We start from the raw sequence: 22,187 nt of genomic DNA, 5'->3' as shown, positions 1-22,187 counted from the left end.
GTCATGGAAAGGGCTTCTGCGACTCTGCTCTCATCCTTTAAGAGCAAGCTCCTGATAACACGGCACATTTTTCCACCAAAGTTCAAAATTTTCAACACGCGTGTTTGCCGCGGCAACGCTTTAATTGTGCCATTCGCAAACTAGACGTGCGAATGAGGCGGAATCGTGTAAACCGTGCCGCACTGAAAGGCTTGCCAATCTTCATCATTTCGCTAAGCCAAGTCAATCTTCATTGGTCTTTTACACCTTTATCGATCTCCAAAACATTGAAACCTTCCTGCATTATCAGTTTGTCCATGCTAGCTGAAATAAAGTTTTACCTCAGCTTAACGTGAAACAATCAGAAATCCCGGAGTGGATCCGGTGCGTAGTGATTACAGAACGCTTACAGTGGAGAGAGGAACGTGATTTGGCTGCACTTCAGGCTTTGATCTCATTCCTCTTAAAAAGGTGAATATACACATCATCTTTATGAAAAGTTAATTTGGCAGTTGACGGAAATCCGTCTAGCGACGGAAAACTTTAATCCATGACTAAATGCCTCATTCACGCAGATAGACCTCCAGACGCACATCAACGCGTATTCACATTGACTTAACATTGAAATCACTCGCGCTTGACGACTGTACCGCGGCTAGTGTGAACGCAGCATTACACTTTTAGTGGTTTCACCAACAATGGCCACTAGGTGTCAATGGTTACTGCATACTCTTGTCACAAATTAATAAATTACTGTCACTGCATTATTATTATTACTCCTAAAAGGTTTTAAAATATAAACCTTTCCAACGATATGTAGTTTATTGTGATAGATTAAAATTTACATGCAGAATATTAAAGTAAACACAGGTGTCCCACTCACAAGACAATGTCCGTTAATGGGTTAAGAGTAGGAAATCATCTTTATTAAACATGATCTTTACTTAAAATCCTAATGATTTTTGCAATAAAAAGAACCTTTTTAGTTAGTTAATTTTGTGCCATATAATGTATTGTACTTACGAATGGTTTTGTGGCCCGGGGTTACAATATAATGTGCAAAAGTCCTGCTACAGATCCAAGATTTAGATCTGTAAGTATTGCACGAGGTCTCACTTCATCATTTTTACTCTAAAGTACATGTGTGCATTAGCTGGACCACAAGTCAATTTCAATCGAAACTTATTCAATTAGTGATTTAATGTTGTTGAAACACAAGCTTGGATGCGTAACCAATTGTCAGTGAGAGTGCAATGAACCACCATATACACAAAACAGCTGAAATAATCATAAACACACGATTTCATGTTCTTCTGCCATCCTTTTAATAACATTCGAATAAATGTTTAAATCAATATGAATCATATAATGACAAGCATTTCTCCAGGTCAAAGTTTATTTGCCTAAAATAATCTTAAGTTAATTGGCCATTTCATGTACATAAACTAATGAAATCCTACATACACAAATATACATGTGCCTTATATACTCATCACAGCAATCCAAAACAAAACCCACCTGTTTCAAACCAAAGTTATATTTTGTAAACACATTATCAATCCTGAAACAAGGATGGAAATAAAAATAAAAAGTCAAACTTTCAATTAAGGTATTGTGTCTTCCTGTGTATATTTTGTTAAATCTGCATGGATGGTTTGGGATGAGTTTCAGTTCCAGAAACAACACACTTCATTTTTGAGCATTTTCAGTTTCTTCCTGGCTTATGATTGATTTAACTCGCACTGGTTACCCATCAGTTTATCTTAAGTCGTTTGTTAGTCGTCTCCTGGTTTACGTCATCCTGCTCTCTCTTGTCTCCTCTGCTCGTCTCCTCGAGTCTGTGGTTCACTGACGACTCTCCATCGCATGGAAGCTCAGCGTTTTTCTTCATCTCCCTCCTTTCTCTCCTCTCCTCCATCTCTTCGATCTCCTCCGCAAACAAAACCTTCAGAGGCCGAATGAGACGCGGGAGAATCTGAAAATCTCCAAATCGGATCTGTGATGGAAAAATCAATCAACACATTTACATTTCCACTTGAATTAAACTCAACATTTATCGGTAAAGATCGAGGACTGAATTTAATTGATTCAACTCATTTAAATTCAGTCTTGGGTTGTAAAATGACTAATCGCAACTAATTGTTTGTAGAATAAAAGCTTTTGTTCACATCATATATATGTGTGTGTACTGTGTATAATAATTATGTATAAATACACACACACACAGTCCTGTATAATTTTAAGGAAAAAAATCTATTTATATATTTGAAATGTATAATTATATAATAAAAATATATAAATTAGGGCTGGGCATAGATTAATCTAGATTAATCTCATACAAAAAAAAGTAATATTTTGCATAATATATGAGTTTGTGATGTGTGTATATATTATGTATACTTAAACACACACACACACATACATATATATACATTTAAGAAATGTTTTATTTAAATATCATTTTTTATTTATATATAATTTAGAATATATAAAAATATAAATAAATATATATATACACACATGTAAATGTTCCTAAATACATACATGAATGTGTGTGTATTTATTTATATATACATAATAATTACACACAGCACAAACTCATATGTTATGCAAAAAAAAAATACTTTTATTTTGTATGAGATTAATCTAGATTAATCTATGCCCATCTCTAATATAAATATAAAAATGTATATACACATGTAAATATGGCTGTGTGTGTATTTATATATACATAGTTATTAAACACAGTACACCTTATGATATAAACAAAAACTTGTATTCTGCAAACGATTAGTCGCGATTAATCGTTTTGCAGCCCTAATTCGGTCCAAGTAAATATTTGATATTTTGGTAATTCTCACCCTCATATGATCGAAGGAGATCCCGACTTTGCTGTTGAAGTCATCGCTGAAGAGAGGAATCTTAGCGTAGCGCTGACTGAAGTGATTCAACACAATGAACTCAGCGTTCATCTTCATACCGATATCAATGGCCTGTGATGTAGTGCTGTGGTTACAGACAATTACAAACATCATCACTGACAGAAACATTATTACTGATCATTAATGCACAACCTAAATCCTGAAATCTGCATATAAACCAATAACACGATGAGCATCAGCCGACTGTGGGTCTGATCCAATCTCAAAACCTTTAGAAAATTGGTAAAACAGTGCCGAGTGATATATTATTTCACACAGTAAATCGGGAAAAAAACACGCTCCAAAGCACCCCGCTGACAGGAGATGCGCAAACGAGGCGTTTATACTCACAAGTCGAGTCCAAAACCAACACAAAGTAGAGGAAACAACCCTGGCACTTGTAATGTTAGAGCTAAATATGTAAATATGAGAACATGAATAATCTGCTTTATTATACATTATAATTTTATTTTATAACATTGTTATTGTTTGGACAGAATCGCCTTGAGGTCGACCATTTTTGGATGCGAAGCCACGCGTGCAGTTACAAAAATTGCTGTGCACACCAGCATGCGAAATGGGGACCACCTATTTCACAATTACATCATTTTTGCCACACACACCAATCACTAATCAGGTATATACAAGACTTTTTAAGTAATGCAGAAGTCATGCATGTCTGCTCCATAAAGTTGCTGTGAAACTGTGCTATGATTGACAGGACAATGGCGGAGACAACAGCACAAGTGTACGTTACATAAAAGTTAATCATTTTTTGTTTGTTTGTTTAATATTAGTGAGTCTATCATTGTAGTATTTAATTGTTGTTTCTTTCAAAAAAATCAATAATTACCACATACTAAGCATTTGTTTTCAAGTAAGGGGAAATTCAGAGGTCTTTCAATTATTTGTGTTACAAAGTGAGTATATTGCGTCATAAATCTTTTTTTGTTTTGTTAATAACGAATAATGTTAATAATAAATAATATGCATGTAAAAAAATTTGATTCTGCAGCTTTTTCATGCATCCTGATTAACATGAACAAAAAAAAAAAAACATTAAATCACCAGATTCCTAAAAAAAAATGCAGCATTACTCTAAAAAAAACAAAATCCAAAAACCAAAACCCTTTGTTGCATGCTAAGTATCAACCAATCACAGGCCTGACACTAACCAAAAAAAATAAAACACAATACAAATTGCTGGGTTACTTTTAACCCTTGCTAGGTTAATATTGGACAAAACACACCGCAGGGTTAAAACGACCCAATGCTCGGTTGTTTCAACCTAACTGCTGGTTTATTACAACCCATGATTGGGTGACAACAATCTAGCATTGGGTCATTTTTAACCCAGTGGTCTGTTTTGTCCAATATTTACCCAGCATGCGCCAAAAACAACCCAGCATTTTTTTTAGGGTGAAGAACAATGATTGGTTGATAAATCATATTCAACAGTGTAAATTAATATCAAACTAATAACTTCCTGTATAAATCAAACGAGGTCTCATTAAAATGCTGTTTTAGTTTCTGTTTTTATTCCTAATTTTAAATAATGACCCTGAAAATCAGCAGTTGAATCTGAGCTCCTCACACACTCTTCAGCCTCATTCAGACGATCAATTCTTCACTAAAACACAAATGAATCGCACACCAAACCTCAAATCGATCCTCACAGAAACTCAGAGGGTTATTTAGCTCTTAAATGGAAAAGGGTGTGAAAGTGGGACACGATCGAGTTAAGCCGGAGATCAGGGGATTGTGGAGACCACACAGAACTCAATCAATGCTCAATATAAGAGGAGAATCTCCAAACTTCAAAAGAAACCTGCTTCAGATGAGTCCTCCCATCAGGAAACATATTAGCCACAACACACCACTTTCATCTCACAAGACTATACAGGTTCCAGTATATTTAGCTCAGTATTTTTGTCATCTGGTTACATGTACAGTCCCTGTATCATGTTAACTATATCACTGATGATGATAAAAAGGTCCATAGTTACCCCCAATGACTTTCTTTGTTCCTTTGAACAACTGTTGTGGTCTGGATATGAAGAGCTTCAAAAGGACATTATAGTGTTAAAGTGTAATGAAATAACTAATGGCATATATTAGGGCTACAACTAGGGTTGGGCGATTTTCCAGATTTTTTCCAATTAAGTCGAATTTATGTTTTGACGCGATTTTAATTCTATTTAAATCAGGGAATTGAGTTTCTAAATGATAGTTCATTACAGTCAAAATGAAACGGTGCAGACATCATCTGATTACACAGCAGGGTTTTCCTGCAATGAAAATGAAAATTTCGGAAATCCAAAACCAATTAGGCTTTATTATTTTATGCACTTTGTTCTGTGCACACTGTGGGAGAAACAATAAAGAGTGCCGTTATCCCTCTTCATGTGCATTCCCACCATAGACTGTAACAAATATGGATGTAGTGTCCGTGACGCCATCCATAGGTTTCTGAAGATGGTTTTTGAAGCTTAAAGTAGGCGTTGCCTGCCGTCGGCATCTTGCCCGCGCGTCACCACGCATCACTTGCAGATATCCAAAAATGGGTAAAGAGGCGGGACATGGGTGAAGCTGAGGTGGCTGGTTGCTGAGGCCACGCCCGCCCAGCTCGATTCTGGTGACAGCAGTGGCTGTTCAACCGTCACTCAAGCGCCACGCCCTTAATTATGCAGAAATTAAAGGCTTAATATCATTTAAATGGATGAGTTACAAAAAAAATGTACACCCTCACAGGTGTCATGAAGGGCAAAATTAGCTATACAGACCAAAAACCCTTTTTGTACCAGGCTGTAGACACATTATTTTCTACTGTAAATTTGGGCATTTTAACATGGAGGTCTATAGGGATTGACTCCCTTTTGGAGGCTGCCTCTAGTGGCCAGTCAATGAATTGCAGTTTAAGTCACTTCCGTATTGACTTCATCAGAGATATCGGAAGGTTGCCCCTCGGTTCCCACGTAAGCCCTCCCTAGATAAAATGTTTGTGATATCGCCCATCCCTAACTGCAACTAATGTTTTTTCATAATCGATTAATTGGGCAATACTTTTTTTCTCGATTAATTGACTAATCGGAATAAATAAATATTTAAATTTCCAAAAAATTATATAAACAAAACATATTGAGTCTACAGGAATGTTCTGGTGAATACATTTTTGGCACAGATTAATAAAATCACTTTAATCTTTAACTTTAGACCTTGATGATAATTAACATTATTCATTATTAAAGGTATTGCGGAGGATTTTCTTTTTCCGGGTGGATCATCAAGATTATTGGTCCTCCTAGTTGTCAATCAGGAGTGTTGCGCAATTGCATTTTTTAAAAAAGTGGAGAAGGCGTTTCTTTTCTAAAATTTAAGAAAATCCTCCGCTACACCTTTAACAAAATAAATAAGCCATTATGATATAAAAATAATACAGCCTACATGGTTGCACTGTTAGAGTAATAAAAACCTGGATTTCCCCCTTACTTTAAAACAGATGTTTAGTACTATTTTTATAAAAACCTAACAACAATTAAACAAATGAAGAGTTTCGTTGCAAAACGAGATAAATCCATTTTTTTTACATTTTTGTCAAAACATGTTTATTATTATGTTATCATGTTATTATTTTGTTTTATGGTGCTACTTAGCTGTATTTTTTAAGTTATGAAGGTTTAAATCAAAACAAACCAACTGCAGTTGAATTGATATTAATTGGAATGCACAACCAAAAAACGAGATTTCTGAACAAGTTTTGCAACTAAACTTTTCAAATACAAACTCACTTATATTAAAGGATGAAATTAAACCGTTATTAACCAGCGTTCATTTGCGCTTTTGCTTCCGTCGCGCAGTGAGAAGAAGAAACGCTTGATAAATGTTGACGGTGGTCCGCATGCATGTGACGTCACAGACCAACTAATTGATAATGAAATTAAAAATTTCATAATCGATAATAATCAATTAGTTGTTGCAGATACCATATATTTTTAGTGTCCTGAAATAGGGTGCATAATACTTGGGGAGGGGGGTTAAAGTGCTAAATGTTGTTATATACGATATGCGATAAAATAATGCTTTAGGTTTGTAAAATCATTACCGACTGACTAACATTTGTGTGCCAGTATATACGTAACGTAACCTTACATTTTTAAGTTATTACAAACTACTGCAATATGAATATTGCCATATGCAAATCTGTGATATTTCTGTAATTTCTGTCTATATATCTTGCTGCCCTATCCTGAAACCAAAGGAACAAGTCTGATGAAAAACATTTGATGAAAGTCTTGAGCCGTACCTCTTCATTGTTTATTTAGTTTTAGAAAGTTTACTTTTTAAATATTGCTTTAAAACTGAAATGCATCAGTAATATTTATATAAAACAAAGGTAAACTGTGTTGTTACTCGTGAAGTAAGAGAAGAGGCAAAGGTCAAAACCTTCAGTGAATAAGAGAGTATTTTTTATTTGTTTTAACACAATACCGATTTTTTTTAGGCATTCAAAACACTTAGAATATACAGCACGTAGAGTTATTTCATGGCAATTTTGTTTCCTTTTGATACTTGAGAAAAGTTAGTCACAGTCCAACCCATCAAAAACAGAAACACTTCAAAAAAAAAAAAAAAAAAAATGAAAGCCAGTGGTTGAACAACACAAGGTTAAGGTAAAAAGAAAAGACGAGTACATAAGGGGAATTTTTTCATTTTGGGATGAGTTTATCATTTAATGCAAAACCAAATTGGGATTCCCGGACCCTGGTGGTTCGTGGGGGAATTGCAGGTGATTTGTGAGTTTATGAAAAATAATTAATTACAATTAAATAAATAATTTAAAAATAAAAAATAAATAAAACTAACAAAATATATATTTTACTTGTTTAATCTGCATGTCATGTGACCATAAGGCAACTCTGCAATATATCAGAAAGCACAGAACTAGAACTCGTGCGAAATGGACAAATACATTTAATGTACCAATAAAAAATAAAAAAAATTGATGAAGATCCAATAACAGGTAATAATAACAATAACTATGTTAAATATTCTGATACAAACTTTAAAATCAGTGAAAAATAAATGTGGAAATATTTACTTAAAATCTTAGGGGGTACTTCAAATAAATAATGTAGGTCAAAGGGGGTTCAGCAGACAAAAAGTTTGAAAATGCACGTGTATGTGTGCTAAAGTGTGTGTGTGTGTGTGTTGATGTACCTGTGTCTTTTCTCTAACGCCTCCTCCTCCATCCCATCTTCCAGTGTTGCTTCATGAATCAGAAGTGTTGCATTTTTTCCTGAGAACAAACGATCACACCATGAGATGAATCACAAACACCAAACACAGATAAATGACAGTGATACTGTAAAAACCTCATCCACACACACTTTATTTTTCCTCTAGAAATCAATCACGAGAACTCCTGCGGCCCAACATCTGCTGAGACAACAAAAGCTTTGTCCCAAAGATCAGAAGAAATCAAGCTTTCTTTCTGAAAGGGGATTCATACTAAACATCCTCCCTTAAGAATCATTAAACCGTATTCAGTGACTCTAAGTGATCGATGACATCACTGATAAAGACAGGAAGCAGCATTTAAACACAGCATTCATTCATATTGATCTGTGAGCAGTACACAACACTGATTCATTTACACAAACTCTTTACTGATGAACTAATGGAGGTTTGCTTTTTAAAGACCAACTCTTGGGTTTTATTAAGAAAATGCTTTAATTTGGCCATCTTATTGTGAAAAAACACAGCATATTTATATTTCATTAACAGTAAAAGTCTCTCTAATATAATAATTAAAAAAATGAATTTCATTGACAGAGTCACATATTATTAAGATATGGTCAAAATCATATAGTTTGATATGTGATTCATCAGAGATGTGCGCGTGTGTGTTACATACCTATATTAACGAGAGCCTCGCAGGGCATCGTATCTCCAGAAAACACAAGCTGCCAACCCGACTGATGCGTCAAACTGCAGGCAAACGCGTTCTTACAATGACGAACTAAACACGTCCGAAACTGCACAAACACACACAAACAACACACGTGCTTTACTAAATGGGTTCTGTACATGGTAATGACAAATCATGAACCTCAAACACCATTGTTTCTTCCTTATGTAAACCTCGTACATGCAAAAGATCACTGGAAAACAGACAAATCTCATCATAACACCAACTGTGATGTCACAGTCGAGATGTACACCCTCAACATCAAATTACACATTAAAGGGGCCATGGCACAATAATTTTTTAAGATGTCAAATAAATCTTTGGTGTCCCCAGAGCACATATGTGATGTTTTAGCTCAAAATACCATATAAATAATTTATTATAGCATGTTAAAATTGACACTTTGTAGGTGTGTGCAAAAATTTGCCATTTTGGGTGTGTCCTTTAAAATGCAAATTAGCTGATGAAATTCAAACACTGATCACAATGATGGTGGTTTGTTGCTATTAAAACTCAATCGTGCTTTTCTCTGCACTAAATGGCAGTGCTGTGGTTGGATAGTGCAGATTAAGGGGCGGTATTATTATAATAAGAGTTACTTATGACATCACAAGGACAGCCAAATTAAAACAACATTGCTTCTTATGATCGTTCATGTTTATTTGATGCTATAAATTAACTAGAAGGAAGAGATGATTTGAAAGGTGAGACTTTGTTTAATATGTTTAATATCACATGTAACCAAAAAGTAACCTGGTCTGTCCTGTGTGTCAGCGCGTTGTCAGTGTCCTCTCTATCTTGTCGGACATAGTGACAGTAACTAAGGGGGTCGGATCCTCGTGATTTACTACTAGTCAATGAACCGGCTTTACTGAAGAGATGCACATGACAATCGTATGCGATTTATCGCGCAGCCCTAATTTCCTGACGCGTTCACATGCAGATAAATGAAAGTCAATGGTTTCGATTCATACAGACCTTGAGTAGATCGTTCTTCTTCAGCACGGCCTGAATGAAGGATTTGGTTTTGACTTTGGGCGTCTCGGCGCCGTCACACAAGAACTTTGATGGGATAATACTGAAAGCATCAAAAACAAACAAACATGCTCAAAACACATCACAACCATAAACAGGAAAGACAAAGATGAAGATAAAATCAAGTCGTACTTTATGTGGCTGAGTATCTCCTGGCAATAGTCGTGGTATTGGTTTAACCACGTCATAACCTGGACAGGTGCAATCAGGTACACGGGACTGAACGCTTTACCTAAATTTTTCTACAAACAACAGAATATGATTATTTCATAAACAAATGTACAAATTGATCTAAAAAGAAATAAAAGTACAAACCAATGCTCGTTCTCGCTCCAGTAATAAATGAATCAAACCCTGAGTGGACAAAAAAAATAAAGAAATATTAGTAAGTTATGACAATCACAAATAAACACAATTTCAAATTTCAATTTTTTATTATTATTATTAATGAATAGTAATATTAAATCTAGCAAATAATTGTAACAAAAATGTGGATTGTTATACAAAAATATCTAAATGCTGAGATTATCCAATCACAGTGCAGTATTCCAGAGAGCCGTGTAAAGGTTTAAGATAAACAGGCAGGTGTTTGTGATGACCTCACCGTGTGATGATCCGCATGCAGGTGAGAGATAAAGATGGTGGAGAGTTTTGAGAGGATCTCATCCACATCATCACCATAATGACGACACAACTGACCGAACGTCCCCTCACCACAATCCAACAGAAGAGACTGAGATGAGCTGAAGAGCAGAGAGAGGATCAGTCATGCACAGACGCACAATAAACACAACTACATCTGCAGGGTTATATAACACAAACAGTGTGTGTTGATTTTACCATGTTTGAGGGCTGTTTGTGTAACTAACAAATGGCATAAGAACACTGCAATATTGCACAAATGATTTAAAGGTCCACTGTGTAGATTTTTAGCAGCATCTAGAGGTGAGATTGTGAATTGCAACCAACGATTCAGTCCACAGCTCAACCCTCCCTTTCGAAGCGCAGAGAGAAGCAAACAATTGAAAACATACGCTGGCATTAACGCCTTGGTGTTCACGCCCCCCTTAGTTTTTCGATGTGTTCAACACCGTCGCCAATTCTTTTTGGCCAATGTCACATTGGCGGTGGCACCATTCTTCGAGTCGTATCATTGATTGGCAGTTTGTCATAGTCACCGGTGCACATGAAGAAAAACAGAAGAGACTAAGCAAGCAAGCAAACAACAAAGATGAAGAGCGAACGCACAGAACGTTAATCTTATTCTTATATGTGAATATTTAAATACCGCTCATAAGACATTAAAGATTAATCAGAAATATATCTGTGGCGAGCAGGATCTGTGTGAAACTGGTAAGCGAGCGCTGCTTTGTTTATATTTTTATATTTTTGTATATAATAATTAAACAACTACTGCCACCTGCTGGTACAGAAAGTTATCGCACGTGATACTTGCCCGACGTCTGCTTGGTGTAAGGGCAACTTTGAACCCAACATGAAGTCAACGTGAGCCGACCTCACAGTCTGCTTTCATAGGTGCAATATTTTGTTGGTTTGGTGTGTCTCTACCCTTAAAAGCTTTAGATTTGGCTCATCCAAACAAAATGTAAGAGAGGCAATGATTGATTTAATAATACCTGATATTCACTAAAGTTCCACTGACGTTTCTGATCTTCATCGGCAGGGACGAGCCGGTGCCCAAAAACAAGATCTCGGGAAACCGTTCGGCTTTAACAGGAAAGAAACACAATAATACAATAAACATCTTGAAATCAGATCAAATCAGCAAAATGATCACATACAGAAAGTGTCTAGATTTCATAATAATGCCTTGAGGTCAAAATATGACTGTGTTGATTTGTATCCAGTGCACACGACATTACCAAACATGCTTTTCAAAAACACAACTTTATCACAATAATATTAACCATCAACAGCTATAAAAGCTGGTTTAGTGCTTTACCAATTACCCTGATGATGAGTAATGTAGTGTCTCACAAGTCGCTGTAACGTTACTTTTCTTTAACTCTTTCCCAGCCATTGACAAGTTATCTCGTCAATTATGAGTTAATATTTAGCTGATAAATATGCCTTTCTGGACGAATTTCAAAGTGAAAGTGTAATAACGCTTTTTTGAACCGAATTTATCAAAAAGGAAGTTAAAAAGATTTAATGATTTATTTTAACTGCCTTTGTGTTTGATAGTCATTCTGAGTCTGATCTCTAACATAAATTCCTTTACAAAAACGCAATTTTTTAAGCTTTTTGCTCAAAATGTCCATAATATCCATATTCCAATGGTTAAATTAACTGGAAAAAGTAAATATATAATGAAACGTTTTTTCCACATTTTGTTTGTTTGTTTATTGTTTGTTTGAAAGCAGATGGTGTGTTCTTTCATTTGATATATTTGTATGTTTATATATTTATAGAAGATTATTTTTCCTAAATGACCACAAAAATGCGGGTGGGCAACTTTTCTCAAAAAGGCTGGCGGTGAATGAGTTAATATGACATATTCTCACATAAAATAAAAACTACACATAGTTTAACTTTGAGAAAATGACACGTCATCTGTAAGTGTTTCTGTTCTTCTAATCCAAAAACTTTCACCCCCGCTGCAGTCAAAATCTCACCAGACACAGAGACAGATGCAGACGACTGAAACCTCCTGCACTCCTCAACCTCCTGTAAGAAATTTGGCACTTCAGTGGCCTCCTTTAAAAACTCTTCAGTGTCACAGGACGGGATGGCATCTCTACACACACAAAAAGAGTGAATGAATGTTTCTCATGTACTGTATTTTCCTGAATATAAAACAATTTTTATGGAAATGCCTCTCAATAAACAATGTTGTCTTATTTATAAACAATTTAACATGGACTGAAGCAACCTAATAAACTATGATTGCTTACAGTAAAGCAGTAAAGTTCGGAAGCCCTGAAGTGCTACGTAAAGAAGAAAAATTGCTCAAGTTCTTTATTTTTTCTCTTTCAATATACATAATTTTTCTCTCTTAAAAAATTAGTTTTTATCTTTCAAATTTGTTTTCTCTTTCAAATTTTTTTATGGATTTAATTTTATTCTCTTTAAAGGATCACACAAGGAAAAATGCTTGCTAGCTAATGTAGTGTTCACACCAGCCCCGAAAGAGACGGCAAGCGTGAGTGATTTACCTGGTAAGGTAATGCAAAGACGCGAATAAGCATCCTGCGACGCTGTAAGCGTGAATGGCGCAGTCCGTGCGAATTGAGCGCTGCCGCGTGATTGGCGCAAGTTGAAAAATCTGAACGTTGGCGAATATTGGCGTCACCATTACAGGAAGCAAGCGGAGGCAGAAGCAGCCACTTCCATGATGCACATTTCCGCGTGAATGTCTCAAATGACTAGAATTTCACGCACGAATGAAGCGAGTAAACTCAAAATGTTCAAGCGCCCAACAACGCACGAATAGCGCGTTTTTGCCGCCTCTTCCGCGTCTGGTGTGAACGCACAGTAACAATTTCCATGCAAAACCAACTTTTGTCATAAACATGATTTATTTTTGCTTTTACTTTAACTGTGGGACAACTTTAAATTATTAATGGTAATAATTGCATATTACACATTTATAGATCTTAACTCAGATTATAACCAGAAATAATACAATTTAAAATACTTTATAAAGGATTGGTATTGAAAAGATATATTGAATAGCGATGATAAAATTAATAGTGAAAATAATAACAATAATAATAATAATGCATGTACTTCTAAATATATAATGAAAATATTTTATTTCGCCATATTAAATAATTAAAATTACTGCTGCTTGTATGGAGTTAAGGGTGGGCTTAATAAGCTTTTGCTTTAGCCTACACCTTTTGGTCAATAAAAGTGTAATGGAATTTATTTTTATTTTTTATTTTTATGAATATTTTTTTTCTTTTTGAATGATTTTGTATGTGTATATGCATAACTTTATGTATGTACTTATACGTTTTTATGTTTTCATGTGCACAATGATGCAAATGGAATTTTTTTGTTGACCAAAAAATCTAATAATAAATAAATAAAAAAAACCCTTTATGAAAGCACCAATAAGCTGAACAAACCTTTGCCACTCCAGTTTGGGCCGAAGTTGAAACTTTAGCAGACATTCGGCTCTGACATTTGAAACATGAAGAGACGCCGGAGACTCCTGCAACACATAGAAATATTACACACATTACTAACACCTCTTACATTCTGCACTGGATATAAAATAAATACTACATAATAAATAAATATTACATTAATAAAACAACAATAAATATCAAACTTAAAATATATTTAATCAGGAAAGCTCACTAAATATTTAAGAATAACTGGACATGAGGTAAAAATACTACTACAGTCAGTAGTGTAATAGTGCAACATTGAGGAGTGTTTTTTGTACTTTTGATTTGTAGAGTTTAAGTTGAGGAAAGATGTCAGGATGAATGAGGTTGAGTTGTGTCTGGAGTTTATGACTGCGAGTGTTGTGTGACGTGAAGCTCTGCTCGTTCATCATCAGATGTTCAGTACTGCTGGGAAACCTGAGAGACAAAAACCATCACATCATGATCTCAACCTGCAGCTCAGATCATAATATGTTAATCTGTAGATGTACCTCTCCATCCATCTCTTGTACTGATCTGTGTTTAAAACTGATTCTGGTGTCATGTGAACCACAAGAGCGGCCGCGTCCTCAGATCCACCCGTCTGATATCTGTACACACAATGGAAAAAACTCAAGTATTAATTTAAGAAAGACTATTTGAGGTTTTACTTTTAAACTGAACAAGGTATCAACAACCAAAATAAAATCAATTCTAATTTATTTACTGTATGTAGCACTTTTGTTGCATTGTTTCAAAATAACTATGCATGAAAAGAAATTATTTGGAATATTATTAAATACATAACCTAAGTAAAGAATACAATATATAGTGTTATTGCAAAAAAATGTATCCTCTTAGAAAGATTGTAATCTACCAAAATTTTATAAAGTTTTTCTGAGACTTTAGGATGTTTAGTCAATTAAAGCCACAATATGTAGGATTTACACCATTAGAGGCCGCTATTTCACAATAACAAAGGCGAAGGTTAATAACGTTATGAAGGATTTTATTTATTTATTTATTTATAAAATTGTAGCTGGATCATAAAAATAAAAGACTCTTGCTTTCTAAAAATTGTTGTTGTCTTCAATAAAATGTTTATATACAGGGACCTAGGACCGCCTATGACGTGATATGTTGTCTAGTTATAAATACATTTAGTCTAGCTCAGAAGATTTTTAAACAGACCATGACAATCTGTTCATGACATTTTGTCAGTCGCTTGGTTTAATTTTGCCTCTGTAGAGTTAAGCTGGGATCTCCATCTACTTTGTAATATCACTGATTTATATATTATGTAAATATGTCTATTAAATTGCGTTACTATTGCATATTCATAAAATCAGTATCTCCTCACCTCTGGAGTATCTGATTGGTGCAGAGCGGCTGTATGAACTCATCTGATGGACAGTCGACCACTACAAACACAGGTCCAGGATCAGATGGAGTACACAGCTCCTCAGGTCGAATCTGAAACACACACAACATATTGTATAGATGATGCATGCTTAAAAATATTAAAGCGAAGGAATATTTGACACAAAAATTAAATAATCTGCACTTGAATCTGGATAATTTATAACAAAAGCTGTTCACTTAATGAACGATGAAGGAAGAGAAAAAACTACACTAATTTCAAAGGTTACCAAATGTATTGTGTTTAAAGCGCAATATATCACTTTAGCCACTAGAGGTCGCTAAACAACAAAAATGGCTGCAGCATGGTGATGTGTACTGATGCGAGTCATGAATAGATTATGAGAGCCTGGATTTCAAATATTAAATTCAATTTTATTGATATAGCGCTTCTCACAATTGTTTAATTGTTTCAAAGCAGCTTTACATAACAAAAACAGAAGAAAACAAAAAGTGGCAAAGTACAGCGGCTAAAAAAATGACATATGTCAGTGTAGCAGCGTCACCTCTTTCCCATCATGTGTTATAGTTTTTCCTCCTTTCAGAGCTTCTATTATGGGTCCAATGGCGGCTGTACCTCTATAAAGAAACCAAGAGACTGAATTAACATCAATATGTTGTGTTTTATTACAAACAGAGAGTTCGAAACACACAGATATCACAGACTTACACTGGCAGACCCATCTCTTTAGCCTTCAGTGCCAGGAAGTTTCCTTTCTTTGCATGCAACTGAAAAAAATAATAATGAGGTTGACACATAACATGTTTGATTAAAAAGTATTAAATATTACCTGGACTTTAAAATTTATTTTAAGCAAATGAGATTCCTGCATTTGATTTGTAAATCAGTATGGTTAATAAAATATTGATCTGCTGACCTTACACACATAAGCCACAACGACCGACGAATCTCTAGTAACGTTTCCTCTGCCATCTGTAAAATAAATCACATTTCTGCTTAAACACATTCATTCTCATACAGCCTTATAAACAAAATAATAATATGTGAGACATGAAAAGGTCTGTTAAATAAATGATTTAACTTCTCACCTGGACTCACTGATCTTCTGTTAGATGTTTCAGTCTGATCTTCTTCTGAATCCTCCAGTCTCTTGAGCGCCCCCCGCTGGAGCCCTCCGGTGCTGCTGTTAGGACTACTGCTGCGACCAAAGCTTGGGGACCGCCTGCCACCATCTGCCTTACGCTCGGCTTACATAACACACACAAAATATTTATTCTTACAGTAACAGATCAGATCGAGCTTTATAAATGACTAACATAAATATAAGTTTGACACTCACAGAAAAGAGGAACTTGTGTGACCGTCATTGTGTCGTCTTTATATGGAGGTTCTGTGTAAGGTCTGACAGCTATGGACAGAAAAAATAACTAGATTGTTACATTTTCTGAAGAAATCATTTTAATATAATGAAATATAAGAATGATAAGTAACTCTTACCAAGTTTAATGTGATCCAGCGGTCCTGAAAACACTTTTATAGCTTGTAAATATTTCTCCTGAAATAACAGCAGAAACATCAGCATTAAATCTGTTAGATACTGTAGCACGATTTTACATACACAGCTCATCTCTGACATCATTTAATATATGAATGTTTTATGCAAAAGCACATCAGGAACTAAATTTAATTTATGCATTATTAATCATTCTTTTTTTATAATAAATCATGCACCTCTATTTACACTTTTTCCCACCGAAATCTTGAATGCATGAATAAATAAGGTTTCTGGTGCATTAAAAGTGAGTTCTTGTCAATACAGAATGACATATTATTTTAATAACAATACATCTCATCATTAGTAATGACATTTTAGCAATTATGCTGACCACCAATGATGTCAGTTACATTCAATGATTGCCAGTATTAATGGCTATTAGACCAATAATGGAAAAAAAGGCACACCCATAATTAGGGGTGACCCCGAATAGTTGAAGATTTGATGCTTTGATAGGAGAAGCCTGATTGGACTAACAATTTCACAGTCGAATCGTCCCAGATGTGTTATAAAATGAAGATAATTTAGTTTTGGCTGTATAAGGGTGCACATTATCTGATTTCACATACAACAGCTTTCTCCCAATATAATAATATACAGCCTATTATAATAATGCTATCCAAATAATATGTGACAAAGTTGCTTTCAATAAATATTTTTAAAGTGCGTTAATAAATCCAACAACTCCTGTGACCGGGCTACACGTCCATATAGTAAGAGGTTTCCAGGTCAATAAACCATTATATGGGTGATTCTCACGAAACCATTGAAACACCACGGCACTAATGATTTTAGCTTTAAAATGTGTAATATAGTAACATTAAAAATCATCAGAATTAACACAATACTGTGTTCTACCTTGCACAATGTGTGATTTCAACATAAGAATTTATAATTGGAAATTTTATCTAATTTTCTGCTGAAATTCTCATTACCGCAATGTGTCCGGCTGTGTTTGAACATGCGTTATGTTGTAATTTAATCAAATTAACACAAAAATATTAAGATAAAAAATAAATGGATGTTTTGCTAGACTACTTTAGATGACAGAAAAAATATTTACTGAATATTCATGTATAATAATAATGAAGAAAAATTAGGAAAATGATGTGTCCATGCCTGATGTTCTCATCCTTCGCAACACTTTTTGAGAACAGTTTAAGCACACATACAGAATTTTAATTAAGTTTGATTTTGAGTGACCAAGCACATGGAGCAGTTACTTCAAGATGGCTACCAGGTAAGATAATTTTTTTACAGTTAATTTGAAATATTGTCTTGTCAGAATGCTTACACGACATTTTGGTTATCATTACCGCAACAGATGCTTATTAAATGTTAATTTAATTAATAGAAGCATAATACTTTGATTTTAAATGCATGTGCAGAATCTCCAAATTATGTTCTTTTAGGTTTGTCATGTCATTTTGAAAATATGTCAGTGTTGATGTTTTCTGACTGTTGCGGTAATGAGATTTTTTAGGACTAATTTTTTTAATTATGTTACAAAAAGTGTTAAATGATAAGTAAAAGTTTTTAAATTAATGTTCCCATTTACTCCAGACTTTGTTTTTCAATGTCTGGTGGGAAAAAAAGTAAATTTAAGCAATGTTTACATTTTCATGCTTGACATTTTTAAAACCAAGTTTTCGTGAGAATCACCCATATAGCAGTTGTCTCTTTGTTTCTGCAGTTAAAAAGACAAAGTTGGCAGTTCTGGCTATACTTCTGTCACATTTTCATTTCTTTATTTTATTCAATTTATAGGTCACTCAGGTCTGATTTACAGTGGGGAAAATAAGCATCTGACACATCAGCATTTGCCCGAGTGGCTCTTGGAGCACCCGATATCAATTAGTACTGATAGGGGGCAGGGTTTCTCTCTCAATACTGACAGATTTCAGATGATCTCCTAGCTTTACATGCCCTTTTGCACCTTGTTCTCTTCATGGTTCAATGCTTATTACCTGTGTCATTTCACTTTATTTATTATGACTCAACTTGTATACTTAAATGTTCTGATTTCTTTGGATGAATTCAATATTTGGCTTGATGGCTACATCTGGTGGAAATTTTGTGTCGGTAGCACACTTGGAGATCCTCTTAGTGATAAACATGCTAATGTGTCATATACTTATTTTCCTCGCTGTAACTATTTGTGGCTTATGTTTTGTTCCCCTGCACTTTATGCATTTTGCACACCTGTTCTGCACGTTGTTACTTGACTCTGACTTCATTTTGTTTTTGTTGTATTGATGTTGCGCTGTTGCGTGCTGGCACATGCAATTTAGCCTAATAAGCTAGGTGTTCTGCGTGTCATATTTAAGATCATATTTAGGTGTTGATTGATTTTTTTCGACAGGTATAAACGTTTTAAAATGTATGGAAAACAGTGTGGTTATCTTGTAACTTTTAGTAAAGATACTACGCAGTTTTATAAATGAAAACTGAGACCCCTGGTCTGGTCCACTTCCCAACCCACGCACACCCATAGATGACTATCAGTCGACTATAGAAAGATTTTACATTTTTGATTTGAATATGTAAATCCTTAGTCAGGGACACCCCTACCCATAAAACAGCACCTGACTTTTGCATACAGATATAATCTCTCTTTCACACACGTACCAGTTGTGGCGGTCCAGAGAGAACACACTGAGGTACTCCTGTGTCTTTAAGAGTCAATATCATTCCTTTAAAAAAAAATACAGATTCGGTCAAACTAAGAATAAAGTAAATATATGAGCTACCTATGACTTAAGTCAGATTCTGACCTGATAAACCTCCTACTGTCTCCCATCTCATTCTGGTGAGGAAAACGTTGTCCAAGCGTGCAATTTTGACTCTGGATACAAAACAAATCACAAAGAAAACATGCAAACAGGTGTTAATATTAGGTAATTTATTGGATTGGATTTTGTGTGTAAGTTTTAATCTTACTTGTGCTCCTGCATGAGTCTCTGTGTTCCTTCACCACAGTTAAACAGATACCTGCAATATACATGATCATTTATTAGTAATAGTTTAGCAGCACTTCTATAATATTACATGACGTCATTGTAAATACTCACACAGTGACATAATCACTATACCTGTTATACTCACGTGACGTTATCGTATTTATTTTGATATTTATCAAACATAATATTGAAATACCAGTGGTTTATTTGTTGAATCAGATGAGTATTCGCTATATATTCACCTGTTATACTCAGAGAAGACATAGAGAGAAGGTCCATTATCTCGACTTCCAGACCCGAGCACCTGCACGTAGACGGTGGAGGGTCCGTGCAGGTCTCCCTGCCTGCGGTTCTCCTTCATCTTCACATGTCGCAGGGTATCTTTAGGAGGTCTGGGCTTTCTGGAGGTCTGTGTGGCCATGAGTCTCACACACTGATACTTTTCAATGCATCTAATTGCTCTACATGTAAATAATGTCCAGCGGAATAAACGCATAATACAGGCGGCTATGATGAGCGGTCTATACAAGCCATAAAGCCCCTAAGTAAGAAATGTCACGAGAAATGTGCAGTTTGTGTCTTTGGAGAGAGAGAAGTTGAAGAACTGACACATGTGTGTTGATGACAGACCAGACGCGCTTCCGGCGTGGGATGATGACGTCGAGACTACCGTAGATTTTTATTTATTTACTTGAATGGTTTTATTTACAAACAGTAACTTTACTTATAAGTCTTACACAGTTTACGTTACAACCCATAATAATAATAATAATAATAATAATAATAATAATAATAATAATAAAGAATTAGCAGCAACAATAAAACACATGACAAGAAAATAAGTGCAAGGTTTTAATTATAAGGGAGGAAAATGTATAAGTTGACACAGCTAAACAAGGACTTTTCTGTTATGCATTTTTTTCCAAAATCTTCTGGATATCAGTTCAGGACTGGTTAATGGAAAAAGGGGTGGTGGTTGTTGATGGTTTTGCTTTTATAAAGCATATTTTATTGAAATACCCAAAGACTGCTGTGTTCATTTTTATTTGCTTATAACATTGTAATATTTGCAAAATATTTTATTCATAAATGTAGATTCTTAAAATCTCTTCCACTACTCATTATATTAAAAATTATTTAAAGTGTTTTTCCAAAGGCCTTGATAAAATGACCCTGTTTGATCTTTTGATATAATTTGATTGATTGACCTTATTTTTTTTCTTTTTCCTTTCTTGTTACTCTCCATTTAAGTTCATGTAAGTTATGATTTCAAATTTGTATTTATTTTCTTTGTCTTTTCTATGTATTGGTTATACTGTGTTGAGCCTTTCATATCAATCTTCTCATGTAGAATAAACACATTTGCCTTTGTTGTATCTTTAATTTTTGTATTCAATAGAAATATATCATTTAAATTACACATATTTTCACGCCCGCTGTTTCATTAATCGACCATTCAATGCAGAACTGCTTTTTGCAAGATCATTGGACATTTAACTGACCTAATTCATTCTTACTTTATTCTTTTCATTTTTGCTTTTTATTAATTTATTAGGATTAGTCAATGTTGAGAGGATGCTGCAGACTGTACGTTGGCATCTTCAGAAACTAAGACTTTCGAAAGAATCAAACGGAGCAATTGGAAATGGCATTATTCTTTGCCTACACTATGCCTACACTATTTATTAACCAGCCTATGGTATTAACATGTCAGCTAGAATGTCATTTGGCCTTTTGTTTGGGTTCCTTATATGTACTCTGTGGGGTGGTCTTAAAATTTGAATTTGAGTTTGACTCTCTCTCTCTCTCTCTCTCTTTTAAAGATGGATATAACAATTCAAACGGAGAATTCACTTCCAGAAATTCCAAAATGTCACAAATGCTGCAGTGATTTTGATTACCATCAAAGTGGTTCCCCCTAAAGCTACGTGTGCCTGTCTACAAGGACAGTGAGCAGCGGTGTCCTATTCTTTTTCAATACCTCAAAGCTTTATAAATCTAAAACTCAACTGAACTTCAAGAATGAAGTGGGGTTTAATTGTAGTTTTCTTTTTCCTGAAGTAGACCCAAACATGTTTATCAATTGGATTGTTTCTATTGTCATATATGCAATGTTTTTATATTAATTAATTGATGTAGTAATTTATATGGACAGGCCATCATTCATGGCCTATGTGAAATGCAGGCATTATCCTGGCAGGAAGCTGAGGAGGTGTTCCTCCAAGACCCTTATTATCACTCTAGGTATGCTTGTAATTTGCATTTACAAA

At 34.8% G+C, this 22,187-nt stretch overlaps 1 protein-coding gene across 1 annotated transcript; it reads right to left on the bottom strand.

Moving 5' to 3' along the window:
* Positions 1-1,280: 1,280 nt before the first annotated feature.
* LOC129436726 (zinc phosphodiesterase ELAC protein 2) lies at positions 1,281-20,576 on the bottom strand. Its single transcript, XM_073857775.1, has 24 exons — positions 20,160-20,576; positions 19,898-19,948; positions 19,732-19,802; positions 19,586-19,650; positions 16,900-16,957; positions 16,742-16,810; positions 16,491-16,649; positions 16,319-16,374; positions 16,111-16,169; positions 15,947-16,019; positions 15,382-15,494; positions 14,534-14,632; positions 14,321-14,459; positions 13,998-14,083; positions 12,540-12,661; positions 11,541-11,631; positions 10,508-10,646; positions 10,219-10,257; positions 10,036-10,145; positions 9,847-9,946; positions 8,815-8,935; positions 8,118-8,196; positions 2,841-2,985; positions 1,281-1,975 (listed from the first exon to the last, which is right to left on the bottom strand). The coding sequence occupies exons 1-24, from the start codon at positions 20,411-20,413 to the stop codon at positions 1,733-1,735; spliced, it is 2,541 nt and encodes an 846-aa protein (XP_073713876.1). The 5' UTR covers positions 20,414-20,576; the 3' UTR covers positions 1,281-1,732.
* Positions 20,577-22,187: the final 1,611 nt, after the last annotated feature.

Source organism: Misgurnus anguillicaudatus, chromosome 19 (genome assembly GCF_027580225.2).
Source record: "Misgurnus anguillicaudatus chromosome 19, ASM2758022v2, whole genome shotgun sequence".
Classification (NCBI taxonomy): Eukaryota; Metazoa; Chordata; class Actinopteri; order Cypriniformes; family Cobitidae; genus Misgurnus; species Misgurnus anguillicaudatus.
The sequence above is the reverse complement of the archived record's forward strand: the minus strand, read 5'-3'. Positions and strand labels throughout refer to the sequence as shown.

What these genes read in the sequence shown, in the direction of transcription:
- LOC129436726 (XM_073857775.1), bottom strand. Translation starts at nt 20,413, where the DNA reads ATGCGTTTATTCCGCTGGACATTATTTACATGTAGAGCAATTAGATGC. An exon ending in TCTCTGGACCGCCACAACTG is followed by an intron (nt 16,958 to 19,585) that starts GTACGTGTGTGA and finishes CTGTTATTTCAG; the next exon opens with GAGAAATATTTACAAGCTAT. An exon ending in TCTCCTTCGATCATATGAGG is followed by an intron (nt 1,976 to 2,840) that starts GTGAGAATTACC and finishes TTTCCATCACAG; the next exon opens with ATCCGATTTGGAGATTTTCA.